The sequence below is a fragment of the Schistocerca gregaria genome, chromosome X (assembly GCF_023897955.1).
Source record: "Schistocerca gregaria isolate iqSchGreg1 chromosome X, iqSchGreg1.2, whole genome shotgun sequence".
Lineage (NCBI taxonomy): Eukaryota > Metazoa > Arthropoda > Insecta > Orthoptera > Acrididae > Schistocerca > Schistocerca gregaria.
Window position 1 is genome coordinate 425374166 of NC_064931.1, and position 22793 is coordinate 425396958.

General features: G+C 40.6%; 1 protein-coding gene across 1 annotated transcript in view; it reads left to right on the top strand.

Annotated features, from left to right (window-relative positions):
* LOC126298115 (Down syndrome cell adhesion molecule homolog) overlaps window positions 1–22793 on the top strand; it is a 1905244-nt gene that overhangs the window by 1394332 nt on the left and 488119 nt on the right. The window contains exon 6 of the mRNA XM_049989435.1: window positions 17080–17215. Coding sequence (XP_049845392.1) covers window positions 17080–17215 — 136 coding nt within the window. The remainder of the gene's footprint in view (window positions 1–17079; window positions 17216–22793) is intronic.

Below are 22793 nucleotides of genomic sequence, written 5' to 3' on the forward strand. Positions count from 1 at the left end.
GTTAGCTATCATTCATCACCTCAACGAAAAATGTTGTCGAGTCATTTTGTGTCCTTCTACAATCACTCAAAGACTACATACTCCCATACACCACAACATCATCAGCAAAACAACTATGGACTGCTGATTACGCTGTTTGCCAGATCGTTTATGTATACAGAAAATAGCAGCGGTCCTATCACACTTCCATGGGCACTCCTGCCGATAAACACCTTTGAGAAATGACTCCAGGTAGCCATTTTCAGTGATCTCAGTGCGATTTACTTCGACAGTAACTCGACTGCTACTAGGACGTAGTGGTGTGTTCCTTTTGTGCTCACAGTCAGATACCAGAGTTCGGTGGCCACGCAGTCAAGTAATTTCCTATTGATAAAAGGAAAATGGGAACTGCTTGGTATGAGGAAAAATGTTTTGTCTTTTCACACTTCGTGCAAGCTGCCAGCACCTTCTTCACTGACTAGTAACTGCTGTTAAAGTACTTCGATTTTTAAAGTGTGCTAGCACACTTCAAACGACCAAAATATTCATAGACAGTTGGGTGTACCAGATTAGTTCATTTATCAGATCCTCTGGCACTGATACCACCCATGACATAGGTTTCAATTCACACAGTGGAATAATACACTATTTCTCAGTAGTACAGTATCCCTGCCTTACTTTTTTCCTATGTTTTGCAGGGCATTAACAATGAAGTTCTTGTATGGCACATTTTCATGAACAGGATGTTGAATATGTTATCATTTATTTTACCTCTGCATCCCAAGTTAACCCATCTGTCGAATACGAGAGTATGTCGGCAATGACGTTGTCTTTACCATGAATGTGCTTCATTTGAAATGCGAATACCTGAAGGTAAGTAAACCAACTACATAACCTTCCATGTGTGAGTTTTGTTGCCATTAGAATTTTCTGGGCTTTGTGGCCCATGTACAACACGATAGTTCTTCTATATAAAGAGTTCCAAAATATCTGGAGTGTATAGACAACAATTAAGGTATTCTATTCTGATACAAAATAGTTATATTTGTTTCTTGTTTAGCACACAACTGCTGAGGATAATTGCTTTTTACTCCATTCACATTTAACTTCTATAACATCTCCAACCTAATCACAGTTTTGCTGCAGTATGGCGAGCATCTTACTGCCCTCATTTCATATTTTTGTCGTGTTTACTCCAGTTTTACGACCTCCATCAATTTTCTTAAATTTATCAATGTTTTCGTAATTTAAACCAAATTTACCCAATTAGTCGGGTTCCAAACCATCACCCTAGATGACTTGTCACGTCAACAAAACGACTAATCTCATCGATCTCCTGATGCTATCAGCCAACGATATTGCAGCATGATTCTCAGTTTCTGTATCATTGCTAAACCGTCACCCAACATCACCTTGCGAGGGTCATATTCAAGTGGACATATAAAGAACCCTGTTACACTGCCTACACAATGCAAATGGTGTTTCTTGGTGTAGGAAATAGCCATCGGCAGAGAAGAGGTGCAAAAACTAAGTTCCTTAGCCGAAACAGTTTGTAAATTCAGTAAGATATTATTACGATTAGCCATATCTCCTTACGTGCATGGGAGTCACAAAGTACTTTCACATTCGTCGATCCTGAGCAAAACGCTAGATGAGCTCTCTATGCATGTCGCAATACTCCTCTGTCTTTAAAGAACCCTCCCAGCAACACTGTTGCAGCTTTAATTTGGAACTGAACAGAAGTAGGAATGCACTATACCAGCTACATTCGACGTCTCGTTAAGGAACAGGATGAGATTAGTTCTACGTAATCAATACACTTCAATATTTTCTTATTGGAAAGAGCAGGTCAGCAGCAAATTGCTCGTCCTTCTTCCAGTTCCCATATGATGTGTAGTATCCCTAATATTTCCGGTAAGAAATGCTACCATAACTGTAGGTACTGCCATTTGTATTACCTCGTGTTGAAGGAGAAAGCTTCGTTTGACGCTGACCTTAGACATTGTACACAGTTGGCAGAGCTACGACAGCATGTTCCCATTTCTACTGAGTGGTCAAAACACGGCCCTGTCGCATTAGATCAGCTCACCCTTTTTTTTCACGGGATGCAGAAGGTGGCTGATAAAGCGCTCTCCACTGAGCAACAGGTACAAGACGCAAACAGACTGTCTGAAACGAAGTTGGAAATTTGCTGTATGGGGTCTTTGACAGATTGGTTCGAAAAAGGTGACTCTTTTCAAGACATGAGGGTGCCACGAATATGTTTCACCAGTGGCTGTAATCATTAAAAGATTTCTCCATAGGATCCAACGTAAGTATGTGGTTGATGGAGACACTTGATTCCACATCGAAGACAGCGTGTCCACCAGAATGTGTGGCACTATAGATTTGAAGAGCCAATGTACTGGTCACAGCATTTTGTACATTTTTGATTCTCACTATATGTGATCATTCTCAATCAACCATCATCGTCTTTCACCTGTAACCCCGTGGATAATTTACAGAATCGCTATTACACTGTCTGCATGGCATCAAAATAGAATGCATTAGAAATATTGTTTGTTAGCATGAGAAATATCTAGCAGCGGCATGAAGAAGTTGCTAATATCGGCTTAATACCACATTCTTTAGCCGAATAATTTTCTAAATTTGGTGAGAAGGGTGATTTTATGACGAACTTAGCACCCCTTGCGACGTGCATCATACTTTCAGTCTGTTAACACACAACACAGCGATCACCATATGTATTCAGTGTCGCGTTATTTGTGTGAAGGATCACTTCACTCGAAAGTAGTACCATACCTCCATTTATAGAGCATATATAGATTTTAACATGGATATCGCTAGCGATAATTGTGTGTGCCTGCAGAAATATGACCGCTTTTACCCAGGATGATAGTAACATAGTCATTGTGATCATGTTCTTAATGGCTGGTTGCTTTTAGGACGATTACGTCTCTCTTCCTAAGACACAATGGTACCACTCGCAATAATAATAATAATAATACTAATAATAATAATAATTTGAGCATATCCATCCATTCCGAAATTTTCGCTCTATGTCGTTTGGTGCCACCAGCATTCAGTTCTTACCGAAGTTTTACACTTAATAGGGGATGTGTGATAGAATCTCTGTGATCAGCAGGTCTTAAAGTATGTGTTGGGATGTAAACTTAACGCACTCAGTGTTCTGACATGTGTAAATTAGAGGCCGTCAGCTGTTGCCGTAACCCCCTCTCGATCTCGTAAACAGGACTGAGCAGCGAGAATGCCGCCTGCGAGATTATCGTGTTCCGAGAGCGCGGTCTGGATAACGAGGCGACCCGACACTCTCGGCTGCCACCTGCAGCGCCGCCGGTCGCAGGGGGCCGTTCAGAACGCGGCTCATACTGCGTACGGCTATCCGAGTCACAAGTATAGTACCAAGGAACATGCACGTGTGACATGTCACAGCTGTGCTCGTATGTATGAATGCATTTTGGGAGATTTAAGACACATTTCGGACGAACGAATCAACTGAGACATTCGAACAAATCCTGTCCACGTAATTACAAATGTAAAGCTGTCAAAGTTTCCTGTAAAAGTGCTATCAGTGGTGGCATCCTGGTTACTCAGAAACTGTCATGTAACGGCGACAAGGTAAATCGTGATACCTTATGACAAAGCAAGAGATGATGACTGTAAATTATTTTCTACATGTTGACACGATTATCGTGGGGTCTAAGCTAAGCATTCACACGAAGTCATTTCTAGCAGTAGTAAGGAAAACCAGCCACCCACTTTCCTGTCTACCATAGGTACTAATCTTACATTTTGTCTGTGTGCGTTTTGTACTTACGGTTGTTTTTGAAGTGACGTCTCATTTTACAAACGTTTCCTATTTCGTGTGTAACTGCGCATGTGTAAGATTGCCTTTCGCGGAATTGGTTTTGAAGTTTATTGCCTTTATGCTTGTGTTTATTTCTTCCTCTTTATTTACCTACAGATTTATTACCCCCTGTTTTTCATTCTTTGAAGACATAATACGTTTCATTGTGTTTATTACGACCGCCGTTAGCATTAGGGCAAGGTTTTTAACATATTATCTGTTTCAGAGTTAATTTTGCAACGTTTGCTATCAAAGCTAATTGTGTAACTTTTGTTTTTTTTATTTTTATTTTGTTGTAGGCCCTAGTTCTATACAAGATATTTCACTTTTGCAGCAATGGTATACAAGTAGAATGTTCGAGAAGGCAGGTGGTTTAGACTTACGTACAGTCTTTCGCAGGCTCTGTAGCTGCATACTTGGAACGCTTGAAGGAAACGACCACCTTTTGAAGTGTTCCACTTTTCAGGTCATAGGTGCTTAATGTATTAATCACTGTACGTAATTACCGTTTGTTATCGTTTGATACCCTTCTGATAACCGTCACCACCTTGCAATTTTATTTTTATACACTGTTTCTTCTGACTAAAAGTATACAAATCGCAGCAACAGACATAAGAAAAACTACAAAAAGCCTGATCCACCTGTTGCTAAAACTGAAAGAACCTTAAGATTACGATGCTTGAACTCAACAAAGAGAAATGCGTTATGGAATGATGTCCTGAGGTAACTCATCTCTTACAAAGGAAGTAGTGATTGAACAAAAGAGAGCAGTAAAAATAATATGCTATGTTCACTCACGGAAATCTTGTAGGCACAATAATCTTCAAGGAGGTTGGCATTTTAACTGCGCCGTCAAAATACATATATTTGCTAATGACATTGGTCATAAACAGCCCATCACAGTTTGAGAAGAACAGTGACGTCCATAGGGAGAACACTAGAGAGAAAAAAGATCTTAGCCATTATTAAAGCTGTCAGTGGCTCAGAAAGGAGTTCAACTTGCAGCAACAAACATCTTTGATTACTTGCCCAATAACATAAAATGTCTGGTAGGTAGAAAAGTAAGTTTTAAATCGAACTTAAAATAGAAATGTCTGGCGAGTAGCAAAGTGAGTTTTAAATCGAACTTAAACTCCTGGCAAACTCCTTCTGTTCCATTGATGAATGTCTATTGAAAATGTGGTAGCCAGAGAAAAAAAAGACGCTCTTTCCACATCATTTCCATAAAAGAATCATTCAAATGATCTATCGAACATTTAACTAACTAACTGACCAAACAACTAAATACTGTTGTACCGACAGTCGTACAATAGCACCCAAAAGAAAAAATGGGTCAAATGGCTCTGAGCACTATAGGACTTAACAGCTGAGGTCATCAGTCCCCTAGAACTTAGAACTACTTAAACCTAACTAACCTAAAGACATCACACCCATCCATGACCGAGGCAGGATTCGAACGTGCGACCTCAGCGGTCGCGCGGTTCCAGACTGAAGCGCCTAGAACCGATCGGCCACTCCGGCCGGCGCACCCAAAAGAAAAACGATTTAAAGCAGCAGCTAAGGATATGATCCACCTGCTAAACAGTACGTTGAAATTATTCTGTTATTTAGTGAAGAAGTTGCGTCTTATACACAACCAATTTTGTTCTACTCAAGCTATGTAAACGACCTTAGTACACTATAATAAATTCATTTAATAAAAGGAAAATGTACATAGGCAAAACGAATACTATACAATATAGTTTCGGAAATTAATCTGAAACCTTAATTCAGCAGTCCCATTTCTGAAGATATTGCGCTGCAGTTGAGTCTGTTCTCCTGTTAGTACCATAGTTATACAACAATTTACATTACTTAGTATGAAGTATGTAATATCCACTGCATAATTGTGCAGCCATTACTTATCACTTCTCAATATTATATTTGATTAGGTATACACCTCATAAAACCAGTTGCCAGTTGCCCTTGCTTCTGTCCTTCAAATTTAGCTTATTTGGTTCTGTTATTGTTATGGATGATGAGAATACCATTAACGCGAACGGAATCTAGACAACTTCTTTTCTGACTCAGTACCATCCCTGCCTTACTGAAATTTCTTTCACTCGAGGCACTACTGACAAGTATGCAGAAAACCTCTTCGCTTAGTTTCGACAGGGCACACGAATTTGTTTTCCACCATGAAAGAAGGTCTGTGAACTCATCGTTTGGACCCTCCATGTTCATATATTTCTCAACCTCATCTTTACATTTTGAGGCGAATGTTCGCCAATTTTGAGATTTTTTTGTGGGAGAAGGCATGACATCGTTGGTTACGTTCGTATCAACAATGTTATTTAACATTTTTCGCACATCTTGATGAATTTTTTCTCTTCTTTCTTCGAAACGCTAATAGTTCCTTGGAACAGGGAGGCAAGAACGTTGCCACGTGTTGAACGTCATGCAGTTCAATTAGAACTTTCTGTTAAAAACAGTTCTGTCCTTTCCTTTAGCTTACATGTTGTCACAGCGTCGGTTCCAGTTTCGCAGAGACCTATCAGTTTCAAAGTGCACGGCACTACAAATGGTAGTGTTGGCTCATTGTCTCCTTCCGAATCGTCCGTGGCCTCTTTGAAAACCTTCAGAAATTGAATAACGCTTTCCATAGTCGTATTCTGATAAGACGTCATCATCTCGTGTCCGTTTGAATCACGCAAATCGATCTCTGTTAGGCCTTTCTGAGAATGGAATGAGCCTAACATCATGTACACACTGTTCCACCTTGTTTCTACATCATGGTGTAAGGTTTTATCTAATCTCGCGACTAAGCCGGATCGTTTCATAAGGCCTACTAGTTTACGTATAGTCAGGATGGAGTCATACAATGCAGGAATCTGATCCATTAAGAAACCTTCACTGAATGTGTGCCTCAGTGCTTATTAATACAGTGCATCACACATGGGAGTCGTCTGTGCGCTTCTAGTGCTTTTTTGATGTTAGCTCTGTGATCTGCAACCTGTCTCAGTTCCGAGGACGTTATGTGCAACTCTGCCATTTGTTGATATATTTCCGTAATGATATGTTCACCAGTCTTGGCAACCTTAGGAAACCTCGTAGTTAAGAGTACACTGTTTTTTCACCAGCTGCGACATAGTCGCGTATATGAACAGTGATGCAATACTGTCAAATGTTTTTTATTCCAGGCTTTGATCACAATCGATATTGTCATCAAAGACTAGAATAGAAAACATTTGACACTGTTTTTTAGTTTCCCTTTGTTCGTCGTCTCATCAATGTAGCTGGACATGACAGCGAGGTAATGGGTTTTACGGTAACTATCTGTCCACAGATCGCACGTCATTGCACACTAGTTTTTACCAGTTGCGTCTTTCACTGCTGGAATAAGTTCAATCCTGACTTGATCAGCCAATTCCTTAATATGTCGTGCTGCAGTCCTTGGGGAAGGTAGTACGTCTTGGTCGGTGATTTGTCCATATTTTGCTCCTGTAGTTATCAGTACTTGAGCTAAGCTTATGAATCCTTCAGCACTTACTATGTTAAATGGTCGGAGTTCTGTTGCACACATTAAAACACATTTGTCCCTAACAGATATTTCAAGATTTTAAACATGGCTGAAACAGCAACTGTTGAGATTCTTCACGGTAAATGATAACAGCCAAATAGTTGCAGGATAAAGATTTATTAAAATTATGAAGGTATATTTAGATATACCGAAATCGTGGTCAAGAATTTTATTAAATCTTTATCTTGCAACTGTTTGGCTGTTATCATTTACCGTGAAGAATTTCAACACTTGCTGTTTCAGCCATGTTTAAAATCTTGAAATATGTACCTGCCGAGGTTTCAAAGGCTGTTTCGAATTACACTGACATCTCATTTAAAATCCTGAAAACAGGTGTATTTTACTTCTGATGAAGGTTTACTTAGATATACCGAAACCGTGGTCAAGAATTTTAATAAATCTTTATCCTGCAACCGTTTGGCTGTTATCATTTACCGTGAATAATAGATATTTTATCAGCACTGGCACCTACAACGCTTGACAAGTGTCGATTACCATTACATTTATGTCTGTTCATTCCGGTTGTGCTTCCATTGTAAGCAAGCAATGCTCCACAATTTCCATTTTGGCACTGAACATAACCAACTGCAAGATGTGTGTCTCTTTCAACAACCACCTGAAACAGTCGTAAGAGTCACCTTCATGTATGTTTCACGAAGACAATTTTTCTTTTCGTTTACGGACACAACAAACGTATCAATTCATTAAAAAATGCTACACAAACATTCGATTAATCAAATACTATCACGTCTCGAATTCGGAAGCTCTATTCTGTAATTATTTAGTAGTAATTGAAGGGCTTCCCTTAAATTTTTCCCAACTGGAACTGCCACTCCTTACTCCCACTTTATTTATCAGAATGTACATGCCATTAGCAAGTTTCTTTAACATAACTTCTTTTGTGATGGTAGTCACTGCATTGGTTCCGGTTCAGCAACCACTCATGCTGAGTTTGGTCTCGTGACAATTTACTGCCTACCACTACGTTACGATAATGCGAGTCTCTCGGTCAGCTCTCGCTATCACAGTCTCGGACCGGCACGTGTCCTATTCGACAATCCTCGTCTCAGCTCATTTTCGTAGCGTGACGTCAGTGATCTCCACCTCACGCCCCTCTGCCAGCGATAATGAGCCGCGTATTCAGTGAGAAGCGAGCGAGACTGATAAGCTTTTTGACGTGCCCTAGTGTAAATAAATTGACTATGCCCAGTCGTAACGGAGGTTTGGATTTGACATTGGACGTTCCAAGTTTCAATGCATTAATATCCGAATAGGTATGAGAGATTTTACATTGAAAATTATGATCAGTCATAAACAGCAATAGATACTAATATTTGCAGAGCCACAATCGTCAGGAGGAGATACTTCAGATACATTACTGATTGATTAATGTCACCAGATTTTGCGCTAGGATCATAATATTTAATTATAATTACACTGGTGAAGATGCAGCTCTTTTCGTAGCGTGGCTGTGCCTGGAATTCGGGTGTATGGCGGAGGCATCCGGCAGGCGGGACAAACAGGCATTTCCGGCATAAGGTGCGAACCTCCTGAACTGGTCTGGTGGGGAATGGGGACGCAGCTTACCTCATCGTGTCGCCTTCTGTTCAGATGAAAAGCGAACAAATACTCCATGTACACTGGGCTGCCTCCTCAATCATGTGCGCTGCATGTATTCTCCGTGGAAAATTGAACGATTCAATATCGATCGTTAACAAGTGCTGGTACTGGAGGTATTGGTATCCAGAATGAGATTTTCACTCTGCAGCGGAGTGTGCGCTGGTATGAAACTTCCTGGCAGTTAACACTGTGTGCCGGAATGAGACTCGAACTAGGGATTCGAATTCTTACCGCTCAGTTCATTCCCTGCACTCTCCATGGTCCAGATGGTGCCCTCTGACAGACACAGACATCTGCGACTCCGGCAGTGGTCATGGTAGCAATTTTCTGCACCTCTCAGTGTTGGCGCTGGTGGTGTACGGGGGGACGTGAGTGGTGAGTGTGGACATCTAGGAGGTGCGTGGGCTGTATGTACGAATGCTTCCAGCGATCTCAGACATCTTGCCATGGTAACTGCTTGGCTCCTGGTTTAGTGCTTCTCAAGACTTTGCAGTGCATTCTGTCTTGCAGTGGTATTTGTTGTTGTTATAGTTCTGTGAAACGGTGGACCCTGTCCACCTCCTCCTTCGTTCAGGTGTAGCTGAGGGAAAAAACTTAGGATTTCTGTAGTGGTTTACAAAAGGCACTTAGCAGACCTTTACTGGTCGGGAATTCCACAACTGGACAGTACGAATTCGTGACAAAGTTGGGAAGTTCAACTATGACTTTATCGCATCCAGTCAAGAGATGAAATCCCTGATTGTTCAAGTAAGAGTTTCCAATAGTGTTACAGGGAGCACACACACCATTCTAACCCCTCCACAGATTGTTTAACGACATAGCATGCAACAGAGCTGGAATTTGAAATTCTCAGATACCTCCAACGTAATGGACTTTGAACCAAATCACCTAACTGTGCCAATATCCACGAACAGGAAGCAAGAGGAAAAAGATACAGAATGGTTTGGAATCTGGGTGGTTGCAGGACTGAATCACGCCAAATATACCAGTCCTACTATCCACCCACAGGATTAAAGGAAAAACTACACATACACAAAGGGTGTCAATTTCAATAATTATTAGTCATTCTTTCTCATAAAGTGAGGGAACATCTGAAAGACATCCACAGTCTTTCGTTTTTCGAATGGCTGAGGATTTCCTGGGTATCTGCTGTTTAGTTCAGAACAAAGGAGAGGTTAGTAGGCACAAGTCAGACGCTAATTACTTCTTCTCAAAAGATTTTGTTTCATCTGATACAGGTTTCCATAGCAGTAGAAGTGTGAGAACAAAGGTATATACCGACTACCAGCGTCAGGTCTCCATGAGCGCCATGGGTGGGGGAGGAAGGGGGGGTGAGAGTGTGGGAAGGGGATAGAATGGAAGAGGGGTGGGAGGACATCTTGGTCTGCGTGTGTTTTCTCATGTTGGTTCACACAAACAGGAAGAAACCACTTCAGACAGGGATAGGGAGAGGTAGAGAGGAAGAGAGACAGGCAGGACGTGAGTCTGGCAACAAATTTCAAAGGGATGCCTCTACCAGATACTGTTTTGCAGAGGATTAGTGTGGTCCAGTGGCTGCAGTGATCCGTGACCAGTGGCGTGTGCAGTGGGGTGCAATTAAGCTAACAGTCAGGGACATGGGTCCTGTCAGAGGCTCAAGGTCTCCCTCAGGCATGGATGTGTGTGTTGTCCATAGCCTAACTTAGTTTAAGTTAGATTAAGTAGTGTGTAGGCTTAGGGACCGATGACCTCAGCAGTTTTGTCCCATAAGACCACAAATTTGGAATTTCAGAGACATGATGGTGAGGATTTTTTTACCAAGTGACAGTTCAGTTACTTGTGGTGAGTGTTTCTTGATGGTATTACTTGTGCAGCTGGAATGGAAGTGTCATAATGGTTTACATATTCCATACTGCCTTGTCATCCACAAACCGCTTAAACAAACAGTATTACATACACTGCAGTCAATTTCCCAACAAATTCGTTAAATAAATAAGGAAACTATATCTCATACACTGTCTTGCATCTAAGAAATTGTTTAAAGTAACAATATTTCACAAACTGCCCAGTCTACCAGCAACTTTTTAAATAATATCCCATTCACTGCATTCGATTTCCTGCCCAATAGCAAATCAATCAATGTTTCCAGAAGAGTGCAGTATCCAGCAAGGAAAACAGTCCCACACAAAAGGTTAACAATGTAATTAAGTAGTCAATGAAATTGATAGAGTAGCATGAGCTATTTGAATAACTTAGGCCTGAAAGTGCTTGCGTCAGCCAGAGGGAGGGGGAAGGTTTGGAGGTTCCCTGCAGGGTTGGGGGAGGGATTAAGCGTAGGGGCTTCTTAGAAGGATAGATTATTTCCAGGGGGTTATAAATCAACCACGAGGGAGTCATAAAAAAATTAACACAACAAGAGGTTAAGGGGAGGGGGAGGAGTTAGAAGGAAAACCATGTAGTAAAACAAAAGTTTATGGTCAGAAATCAAACAGCTGCCACAATTTAATTGATTTTCATATCTATTTCATATAAAGTGGCGTAGAAGAACTATAGGATAAGGGCTGACGTGAAGCAGAACAATAGGTTAAGGCATGATGTCATCATTGCCACTCAATGTATACTTGTCGCTGATGTAGGCAACCCACTATGTTGGGTGACTCGCCACCACCATACTACTCCCATAACTCCTAGTTGGTCAGTCTCTTTCATTAATTTCTTCACATCTCGTCTGAACGAGACAAACTTCTAGTTTCTGATCATTTAATCTATTTCATTTTTTATTTTAAACGTCTAGCTCTGCAGGACCAAAGTGAGCAGCATATCTCTAAGGCCACGGCACGTGTCACTGCATGAAATTACAACATAAAAGTAGTAACAGATAAAATAAAATGTTTATAAACAAAAAAAGTGTAAACCCACACATTTTCCACTCTTGGAATACTAAATGCCCATTACGAAATAGGGCTACACTCTACCAAAACTGTGCTTTCACAGTTTTGATACACTACATAAATGATGTGCTAAATAGTGGGATTACTGGTAGTGGTGGTAGAACTGTTAGGGAAAGTAATGTAAATCAGTGTGTAAAAGAGAAACTGGGAGCCGACAAAATCCCTTTGTTTTTTTGTTTGTTTGGCTGCTTGTCTTGCAAATAAATAGAGCTGCACATCATTCAGCGTTAGTCCATTGTGTATTTTTATATCCGTGTATAATATAAATTGCATTTTACAAGTAATAAAAATTTGGCGATCGTTTGACTTCTGCTCTTTTATATAACCAAAGCAATTGCTTTTGATACAAGTACAGTTTACATGCACAAAAATAAAAAAATACATATAATTGTGTTGTTATTTTGTGCTCAGTAGAACTACTCACAGTAATTCTCATTTCACCAGCTGTAGTAGGCGGTTAAATACAGAGTGGAGCAGAGGAAACGCATGTTTTTTGAACCGTTAGTACGCGTAAAAATACATATAATTGTGTTGTTATTTTGTGCTCGGTAGAACTACTCACAGTAATTCTCGTTTCACCAGCTGTAGTAGGTGGTTAAATACAGAGTGGAGCAAAGGAAACCCATGTTTTTTGAACCGTTAGTACGAGGCGATGAGAGGGGGTATTGACCTTCAATGAATGTTGGCAGACTGCCCATACAGTGCATTTTCAGTCGCTATGGACCGTTGGAACGTAGAGCATCGTGGTTTCCTTATCGAGCTGTACTTTAGAAACTATGAGTTCGTAGTCACAGTGCAACGTCTTTTCCGTCAAAATTTTACAGTGGGACGTCGAGGTGCAGTACCTGATCGAAATACTGTAGTCTGATGGGTTGCATCGTTTAGAGATACTGGATCTGTGAAGAAAAAGAAACCACCTGGTCTTCCCTGTTCACTTCGTACTCCGGAAGATGTAGATCGAGTGAGAAACTATCGGCTACACAACAGGCTGTAGCGCTGGGTATGTCACGCCGTTCGCTTCACCGTATCTTACATGATGATCTTACGTCTCACCCGTACTAGATAATGGTCGTCCAGACGCTTAGTGAAGGGCATTTTGTGTAGTGCAGAGAGTTTTGTAGCGTAATTGACGAAATTGTTACGGGAAATGCAGATGCTACAGTCTTCATGAGTGATGAGCACATTTTCATGTAGACGGTTACGTCAGCGTTCAAAATTGTCGGTATTGGGCGTCGGAGAACCCACATGAATTACTCCAAAGACCTCTCCACAGTTTAAAATTAACTGTGTGGTGCTACATTTCAAAGATGGGGATTGTTGGACCCTACATTTTTTTAAGAGGAAGGAACTGCAGTTACTGTGACATCAGGGCGCTACCTTAAAATGTTAAACAACTTTCTTCGTCCAGAGCTTGAAAGGCGTCAAGCGAACATAAGAGAAATATGGTTTCAGCAGGACGGTGCCGCAGCTCACATGGCGCGAGCATCCATGGAAGTGATTCGACAAATGTTCCCAGGACATGTTATTTCGAGAAATGGTGATGTTTACTGGCCCCCTAGCTCACCCGATTTGTCGATATGTGGCTTCTTTTGTGTGGATATTTAAAACCAAAAGTCTACATAAAAAGCCTCGAACAATCAATGCCCTGAATAATTCCATTCGTCAGGAAATTGAAGCCGTGCCGAATGAAATGTTGGAGAGAGCCATGCGTAACTTTCGGGAGAGGATCTAAAGCATGAAGGACGTCATCTCCAAGACATTTTTCGAACCTAATTAAAGTATGTATATTTCAAAACTGCATTAAAAATCTATCACTTAATGCTTGTTTTTATTACTTTTATCAAGCCGTGTCCCAGTCATTCAATGGGGAAAATAAGCGTTTCCTCTGCTCCACGCTGTATTACATCATTTCATTCAAAAAATCTGTAGTCGGTTGAACATCGCGGTAGATATGGGAGTTTAACATCGCAATCATATGGCGAAATAGCCTCCTTTTTGAGTAATGGCATTTGCCAAAATCTTGTTTCAGTATCTGAAATTGTTTACAAGCTGTACCGAATTTGAGAATATTTCCTTCTGGCTTTATCACTGGCATGCGAGTTCGGGATGAAGCGCTTTACTTACAATTAATTTTTTCGAGACTGATGACAGGTAGCAATATCTTTAAAAACTTAAATAAAAATTCAAAATGTTAGCTGCATTTCATATGCTGCAACATATGACCTAACATGCACCAAATGCAAATTCATAGCAACCTCGAACTGTCGTAATCAGCGCAAAATAAGTGTAGCTAGCGCGGTTTCGAATGACCATTTAAAAGTACACTAAAGGATTCTATAAAAAAGAAAAAACAGACAATACAAACAAGCTCTTTCGTTCGCTCTTCAAAATACTCTGCATTGGTAACAGTAGGCTTTCGGAAACACTTTTAAGCTCACAGAAATTGTCAGTGAAACTCCCTTTATCCGACAATCAATATATAGCACACTTGTATATATCCATCGAAATGTGGCTGCATATCGTACAGATTGTCTACGATATTCGTCGTCGACCAGCTTTCGACAAATCACATCGTCTGCGATTGCTTAAGACATGAATCTCAGTTCTCCTAAAAGTTTCTTTCCGTGTTGCCTTCCACTCATCAGTCAGTTTCTCTTACACCAGCAAGACACAAATCTACAATCACGAGTAGCTGGTGAAAAGATAACTGTAGAGATATCGCTTCTCTCGCCACGGTGAGAGTGTCATTTGAACATTTCAACGGCAATTTATTAGTCTTAGCATGGCAATTTAGTTAAGCTGGGCAGGAAAGTGATAACCGTACACGGGATACAGCTAGATCGTAGGTGGACAACGCATAGGACGTTGCACAGGTCATGTGGTCACAAAGCTATACACCTGTCGCCGTGCCAAGTGTGGAGTTTGAGGACTTGAGTTCGGGGAAAACCGCTGCCGCCAGACTCCTTTGCCATGGGCCACAGTATTCTGATGCAACGGCATCGTCGTCTATCGAGGGTTGTAACAGCAGTCAGGTAAGCAACAATGCATCACGGACTGTCCATCACACATGAAACGCCGCAGCACTAAGAATTTCTGGTGCGTATACCAATTTTTTAATGTATTCCCATATATTATAAATGAGTTATTTGAGGACATGGAAACACAGAAACCACGGAGGTTATTTACTCTTAAGTGATCATTATTCATGGTAAATACCATTTAGCGTATCTCGAAATAATGTGACTGAAGTGTACTGGAGCCTAGGTATGTATAAAACACATACTCCGTCATATGTGCAGGGGTGAAATCTTTAACAGGCCTGGAGGGGTGTTCTGAATCAAGCCATTGTAGACACCGCACATAACGTGTCGATGTCCAACAGTCCTCCACAATTCCAGCCCGTAAATTGATCTCATACTGCTAATCATGTCTAGCCTAAGACAGGATGAGCATTTTCCACTGCCAACAAATGCTGAGGCCTTCAGTGCCTATTTAGAAGCAAGTGAAAGACATCACTGGTTTATGACTGTAAACATCGTAATAAATACATCGGAAAAAGAAATAGTCGTCTTTCAGAGACACCACTATGAGACCCTGTAACACGGCATACTTAATGCTATCAGTTCGAAGAGGAAGTCTGTCCGTAAGTTTCTTCAAATATGCCATATACAGCTGAAACCATTCATTGCTAAATAGGGCTAGCAGCCGCTGTATTTCATCATATGTTCCATATAGTCTTAGGCATTTAATATGGGATTTAGAACGAGTGTTTTTTATCGGGAAATTAGAGGCACGGTAGGGTGCCTAAGGGTTTCTCAAACAAGGAACATATGCGTGCGGCCCTGGGAACGCGGTTGTTGTCACCTTGGAAGACGAAGGTGTCGGGAGAATAAATCGATCGTACTAGTCAACCACGATATTATTCCACTCGGTCGTTATCGGAAACACACGATGAAGTTACAGTAACTAATTACTGTGATGATTACGGAAAATGCACCGCATTGTCAATGCTTTCAGGTCAGTTGAACACGTACTATCAACACTAATTACGGTGGTCGACTAACAAAAGAACGGAATGCGTTCGGTCACCGGGAGTGTTGAAACAAACAGTCTGGTTCGCTTCACAGTCACGTGAGTCAGTGATCCAAATGTATGATACGATAAACACCCTCAGAACATTACAGAACTACGACAGGTCCGAACGACACCTTCCACTCATTGCGGATTAAATGCTCGTTAGGCCATCGATGCACTCGACGGAATGCACCATTTGAAAAGCGGCAAATCGCGACTCACTGGACGACACTACACGCCTCCAGTCAGTTTCTGTGTTGCTTGGCTCATTGAAACCGTATAGTTTTATATGCCTCAGAGGGAAAAGGACTTTTTTGGGTTGCCCTACTCCAAATGTCCATTGCATGCAGTTCCCGTCGTGATGTTCGCTCGGAAGCTTGTTAATTCGCTGACAGTAGCAATTTCGATCGGGTTTAGGAAGCAACTGCCACCACAAAGCGTAACCCTCGCTTCTGGTCCCCTTCAGCTTAGTGTCTTTCACGACCACTGATCTTACGCTGTGCTATTTGCGTCTGAATGATGCATCATTCGTTGTGGACAGGTTGGACAGTCCTCGTTGGTACACCAATAAGTCCAGCAGCCTCATTCACGGGTTGGTCATGGACACGTCCAAACAAGATAGCTTCCTTTTGCCATTCCGTCACGTCTCCACGTTGACCCACTCTACAATGCTGATTTTACAGAACCGACTGAGACATAAACATTACACCAGTGCCATTACTTACGTCAGATTTGGAGTGTCAGATGACATCCTGACACCAGTCAGCAACCCAGTGCGATCAGTATGGTTTTTTTAAGGGGCTGACGAATTGTTGGTCTTGTGAGCTATGTTCTTCCCTTAATAATCCTAAATTGAAACATTTCTCCATATTTTATTTTTAACCGTTTGTGGTCTTGCAATTCAAATCTATTTAAATTCCTACTGTAGTTATACAATTCCTTAACAAGCCGAGTAACATTAGTGTTCACGCCATTGTTTTTCTTATCTTTTTCATGTGTAACAGTCTGTGGTAATGGAGAGTCGTAAGTGCGTGTTGTTTGCTTACCAGGCGGGAGGTACTCGGTATTCTCGTCAGGGGAGCTGCACATCCGCCAGGTGCAGCCGACCGACGGAGTGCTGGCCTACCGCTGCGAGACGCGACACCTGCTGACGGGCGAGCACCGCCTCAGCGCAGTCGCGGGCAGGTGAGTCGCCTCATTATCCTGCTACTATGCGCCTCACTCAGTGACAGTTAATTGCCATTCATGTCCAAATTAATTTTTTTCTGTCTATAGACCGTGGAAAAATGCCTCAATTGCAAGTCACTTGCGACATTCACAGTAAGATTTCGTTTTTATACAAAGGTTGTGGGATAATAATGTCGATATATTTATTTTCAGCCTATTGTAATGGAAACTGAGCATAACACAACCACCTGCTGTCACAGTACTCAAAACTTCGTTCAACACAGAACTCAATACTTTTGCCTATTCAGTAACTTAGCAAGTTCATATGCACACGCCTGAAACCAAATTATGTAGTAAAGTGAACCAAAAATTCTTTAATGTGTTTTTAGGCACCAATGCTGATATATATAAACTAACAACTTTCTCTGGATGCTCACACAGTGTTTCAGGTCACGTCACGTCTATTGCACTTGAGATTCGTAAAGAGGCGGAAAGACACAATTGTAATAAATTATTATCGCATGATTTTATTTTACTAATGTAATAGAAACATCTTTTTATGTTGTTTAGTGCACAAGGTTGTTGCATTTTGTCTCATTACTGTAATTTATTTACTCAAAATAGCGAATATTTTAAAATATAAAATTAACATATACTTACATTAAACATTTAACAAAAAACAAATAATAACATTTTATGAAGCATCAACTGCTTGAATTATTTACTTTCTTGGATAAAGCAATACATCACCTTAGACTCCGAAGGGCACTCATTTGTCAAGTGTTAACAACCTAATCCCATGCACCGTCATCTTCTCTTTCATTCATTGGCATTTTATAGCGTCGGTACGGTGGAGTCTCTATGAACCCGACACAGTCTAAACTTCAAAGGGTGAAAGAAGGCGAAAATAAAGTGACACCTTTTTTAGCTTGTATGAAGAAGGTATCTGTTCCTTCGGAAATGCATACAGCGTCTGCCATGTAAGCAGGAGATCCCGGGTTGGGGCGCACATTTTCAGCAGTCCCCGTTTATGTATATCAACGCCTGTCGATAGCTTAAGGTCTTGATTTAATTATCATTTTATTTTAGCTTAGGTGCCAACACTCAATAATTTCTGAGAAATTGATTGGACGCAACTTCATCAGTCCGCTCCCTCGTCGTAAAACCAATCGAGTAGCTAACGCAGTGGCTAACAGCCAAGTTTCGTATATTGGCGCCCCGTGTTCAAATCCATTCACACTTTTTCCTTTTGTTGTCACGAAAGTATATAATGTCAATACCTTTTGTGACGCAGTGAAATAAAATGGAATAAATGACAAAAGAAATATGCATTTCGTATCTCATTAAAAGAGATTCTATCATCACAAATCTCATATAATCTTTCATAATTAACATTAATTGTAAACCAAAACATATAAATTCCAGTGCTTAAGTTTTTGCTTTGATTTTCTCTTTTATGCTTCAAGAGAACAGCCCAATTCGCCAGGATGATAACTCATCAAAACATTAAGAACATTTAAAATTCGCAGCACCACAATCACCATTCGAAGGCACATATGACACAGCCAGATTTGTTAGTATTAAAGGAGGAAATAAACGCCAACAACATTGCTGAATACATCGCGACCTGGAGATTTCTTGTAATTGTGAAAACCCTTCGCTGTGCGATGAAAGTAGGACACTTCGGTAGCCTAATCGGCGAATGTAACTCTTCACCCGGGGTAGAAGTATACGTCTTAGGGTTGACAGAACGGCATAAATCTGGCGGAATTACTTTTAATGAAGACGTCGGCTTTCTGATGTTATCGAAGAACAGGCCATCGAATAAGAAGGGATCCTTTCGCCCAACTCACGAATCAATAACTTACATAAATCGTTAAATTTTTATGTAGAGTCACAAAACATTATCCAGTACATGATGTCAGGTTTCTTTAGTGAACTTCCACGGTTGGTGGCTCTTGCGTACATATTCTGATTTCTTACAGTCAATGGGTTTTCGTCCTGTTGGAATCAAGGACCAAACGTACCACTGACTTCTTGGAGACAAACAAAAACTTCCGGAAAGAGTCAGTCCGTAAAAGTAAAAACGCTCGATATTTTGAGAAATGCTCCGATATTGTCTCCAGATTGCGGGATAGTTAACTACGTTAACAAGTGTTATTTCTCCTAATAATTTTCACAGTAAAAAGTAAGGCTTTTGCGTGTGTGTCTCCATATGATGGTCGTGGCGCTCATAATTTTTAGGCGTCAAATGATTTCAGGATACAAATCACACCGAGAAATTCGCTGGTTCTCCGTACGTATAAATGTAAAAAATCAAAAGAAAGACTGAAGTGCTAGAATACGCATGTTTTGATTTTCAGTTACTGTTAATTGTAAAAGATTATATAAGGCTTGCGATGGTAAAATCTGTTCTTAATAGCCTAAAAATATTGAGGGCTCATAAATCAGCGCAAAAGAAAAAGAACATCCCGATCGAGCTGAACAAGGGTTGCTATAGACTCAGGCGACAAAACTCACTGGATAGCGATATTCACATATGCAGATGGAGATAGTATTGCGTGTACAGGGTATAAAAAGGTATTACATTGGCGTAGTTTTCATTTGTACTCAGCTAATTCATGGGGAAAGGTGTCCAGCGTGATTATGACTGTACCACGGGAATAAACAGAGCTTGAACGCGGAATGTCAGTTGGTGTTAGACTCATGGGACATTCCATTTCGTAAATCGTCAGGAAATTCAATATTCTAAGATCCACAGTGTCAAGAGTGTGTCGAGAATACCAGATTTCAGGCATTACCTCTCACCACGAACAACACAGTGGCTGACAGCCTTCACGTAACGTCCCAAATCAGCGGCGTTTACTTAGAAATGTCAGAGCTAACAAACAAGGAACACTTTGTGAAATAAGTGCAGAAATCAATGTGAGACGTACAACAAACGTATCCGTTACGACTATGCGGCGAAATTTGGCGTTAATTTGCTATAGCAAGAGACAACCGACGTGAGAGCCTCTGCTAACAACACATTGCCTGTAGTACCTCTCCTCGGCTCGTGACCTTATCGATTGTCCCCCAGACGACTGGAAAACCGTGGCCTAGTCAGATGAGTCCCAGTTTCAGTTGGTAAGACCTAATGGTTGGTTTAGAGTGTGGCGCAGGCCCCTCGAAACCATGGCCCCTTATTGTCAACAGTGGCATTGTGCAAGCTAGTGGTGATTCCATAATGGTGTGGGCTCCGTTTAGATTAATGGACTGGATCCTCTGATCCAAAAGAACCGACCACTGATTGGAAATGTCTATGTTCGGCTATTTGTAGACCATCTGCTGCCATTCATGGACTTCATGTACCTAAACATCGATGGAACTGCTATGGATGACAATGCGGCATATCAGAACAATCTGGCCGATTCGAGCGAATTATTTAGCCACCGAGATCGTCCAAGGTCAATCCCGTCGAACACCTATTGGATGTATTCGAGAGGTTGGTTCGTGTACAAGATCTTACACCGACGATACTTTTTCAATTATGGACGGCTATAGAGCGTGGTTCGGTATTTCTGTAGGGGACGTCCAACCACTTGTTGAGTCCATGCCACGTCGAGTTGCTGTACTGCATCAGGCAAGACGAGGTCCGAAACGATATTAGGTGGTATCACACGTCCTTTCGAAACGCGTGTTTCCTCTGCTGACCGGTGTTAGCAGAGTACTGTCTGCATTTATCTAAAATTGATACTAGTGTTGAATTAGGTAGTCAACATATCTAGAAAAACCTTACAGAGGAATAGAAAATTTTGTTCCAAGTGTCTAAGGTGTTTCTCATTTTTGCTATTAATCGCTTCAGTTCTAAAACACTACTGGTAATATCTGGAGCTAATCAGACCCAAAAATTAAAAGAAAATCAGCAAGTTTAGTTAAAAATTATGTGTTTACTGTTGCGGAAAGTATTGCACCAGGCACAATACAGCCACACTGTGTATGCTGGGACGAGTTATGTGCAGTTCAAAAGCAACTGCAATTCCACCTTACCATACTTTGTTCAACATAATAACAGACTCGATGCAAACAACCGTAAATGCGATGATTGGTCGGCATTTAGCGCACGTAAACTGGTGTCGTTATGCTCCTTAAAGTAGGTCCTACTCATGTATGAGGTATCTTATTTCTGTGTCACGGTAAATGAAACTTTAAGATATTCTAATGTATTAACAGCCATCAACGTTTCTCGTAAACATATTTTTGCTATGCAGTTCCTAGTTAAAAATTATTTACAATCGTAGTCTCTGTTCTTTTGTGCTCTGATTATCGCGATGTGAATACGTAGTGTGAAAATGGCTGAAGCTGCTTCCTCCTCGGTAGTGAAACATGCGAGTTGAACACCATTAAAACGTGGTTGTTCTTAATGTTTTTGGCAAGTTTGCAGAAAAATATCAGTTCTCAATATTACCAAGCAATTGTATTTAGTAAAGTTAAGGTTTTTTTAAATACCGGACTCGTAGCTGAACCGGTAGAGTTGGGTAATTCACTATAATTCATAGTTCGAGGGTTCAAATCCCGCCTTGGTCGCCCTTTTTCCGTTCAGTTTGGAATACCTACGTCTTTAATTGTATAATACAACAAATATATTCTAAACAACAAAATCCCATCATCATTATTTTAATGTAAAGTGCACGTCTACTTATTGACATATTGGACGCAAAATTTAATTTTTCATTGCTAATATAATCTATATTTTGTAAAAGATTGTTAATAAAGGTTGTTTTATTTAAGAAAACATCACAAATTAAATTTAAGCACAAAATTGAAAGATCTAATACGTTATATTTTGACTATGTCCATTGTTTTATATCACAGATGTGATCTCACACGAGCGAGACTGATAAGAGTCGTAGAAATATTGAAAACAATTTTCACAGCACTGAGCACACCATACAAATGCTGAATTGTTACAGTTACCACTGTATCAATGCAGTATGAAACGAACAGAACAAATATAGAGCCAAATTAAATGACTTATTGAGAGAAATAAGACATTTAAGCTGCCAGTTGCATTGGAACTTACACACGAAGTTTTGTCACCCGTCACTGTCCAACGGTAGCGGGATACAGAACGGCATATCATAAGAGAAGAGAAAAAATGCGACGCTTGGATGGCTTCGTGGATTCTATTGTGGATCGACTCGTTATCAGTGTAGAAGAAGACAGTACCAGCACAGATTTTTTTTATTTTTTTTTTCGAATTCGAATATATAACGAATTGAGAGGTTACTAGACGACAATGTGTACGCAATATGGACAGTGCCTTCTATATTTAGACACGCGATAAAATTCGTGCAATAGGCTTTTTCACCAACATATCTTGTGCAGAAAAATTACCCTGTGCTTAAGTTAGGAGTTTTCATGCTCTTGCTACTAATTACAATGATATGCTAGGTAAGAACGAGAGCATATTATGCTTTACGTCTGGTCCCATGAGAAGTGTGCTTACAACTGGAGTTTTGCAGAATATTATTTCATTCTCTTTAAAAATTAAATAACATTCGAAGCTGTATTGTTTCTCTGCCTGTCTCTTTTTACGTCGTAACTGCAACTGCTC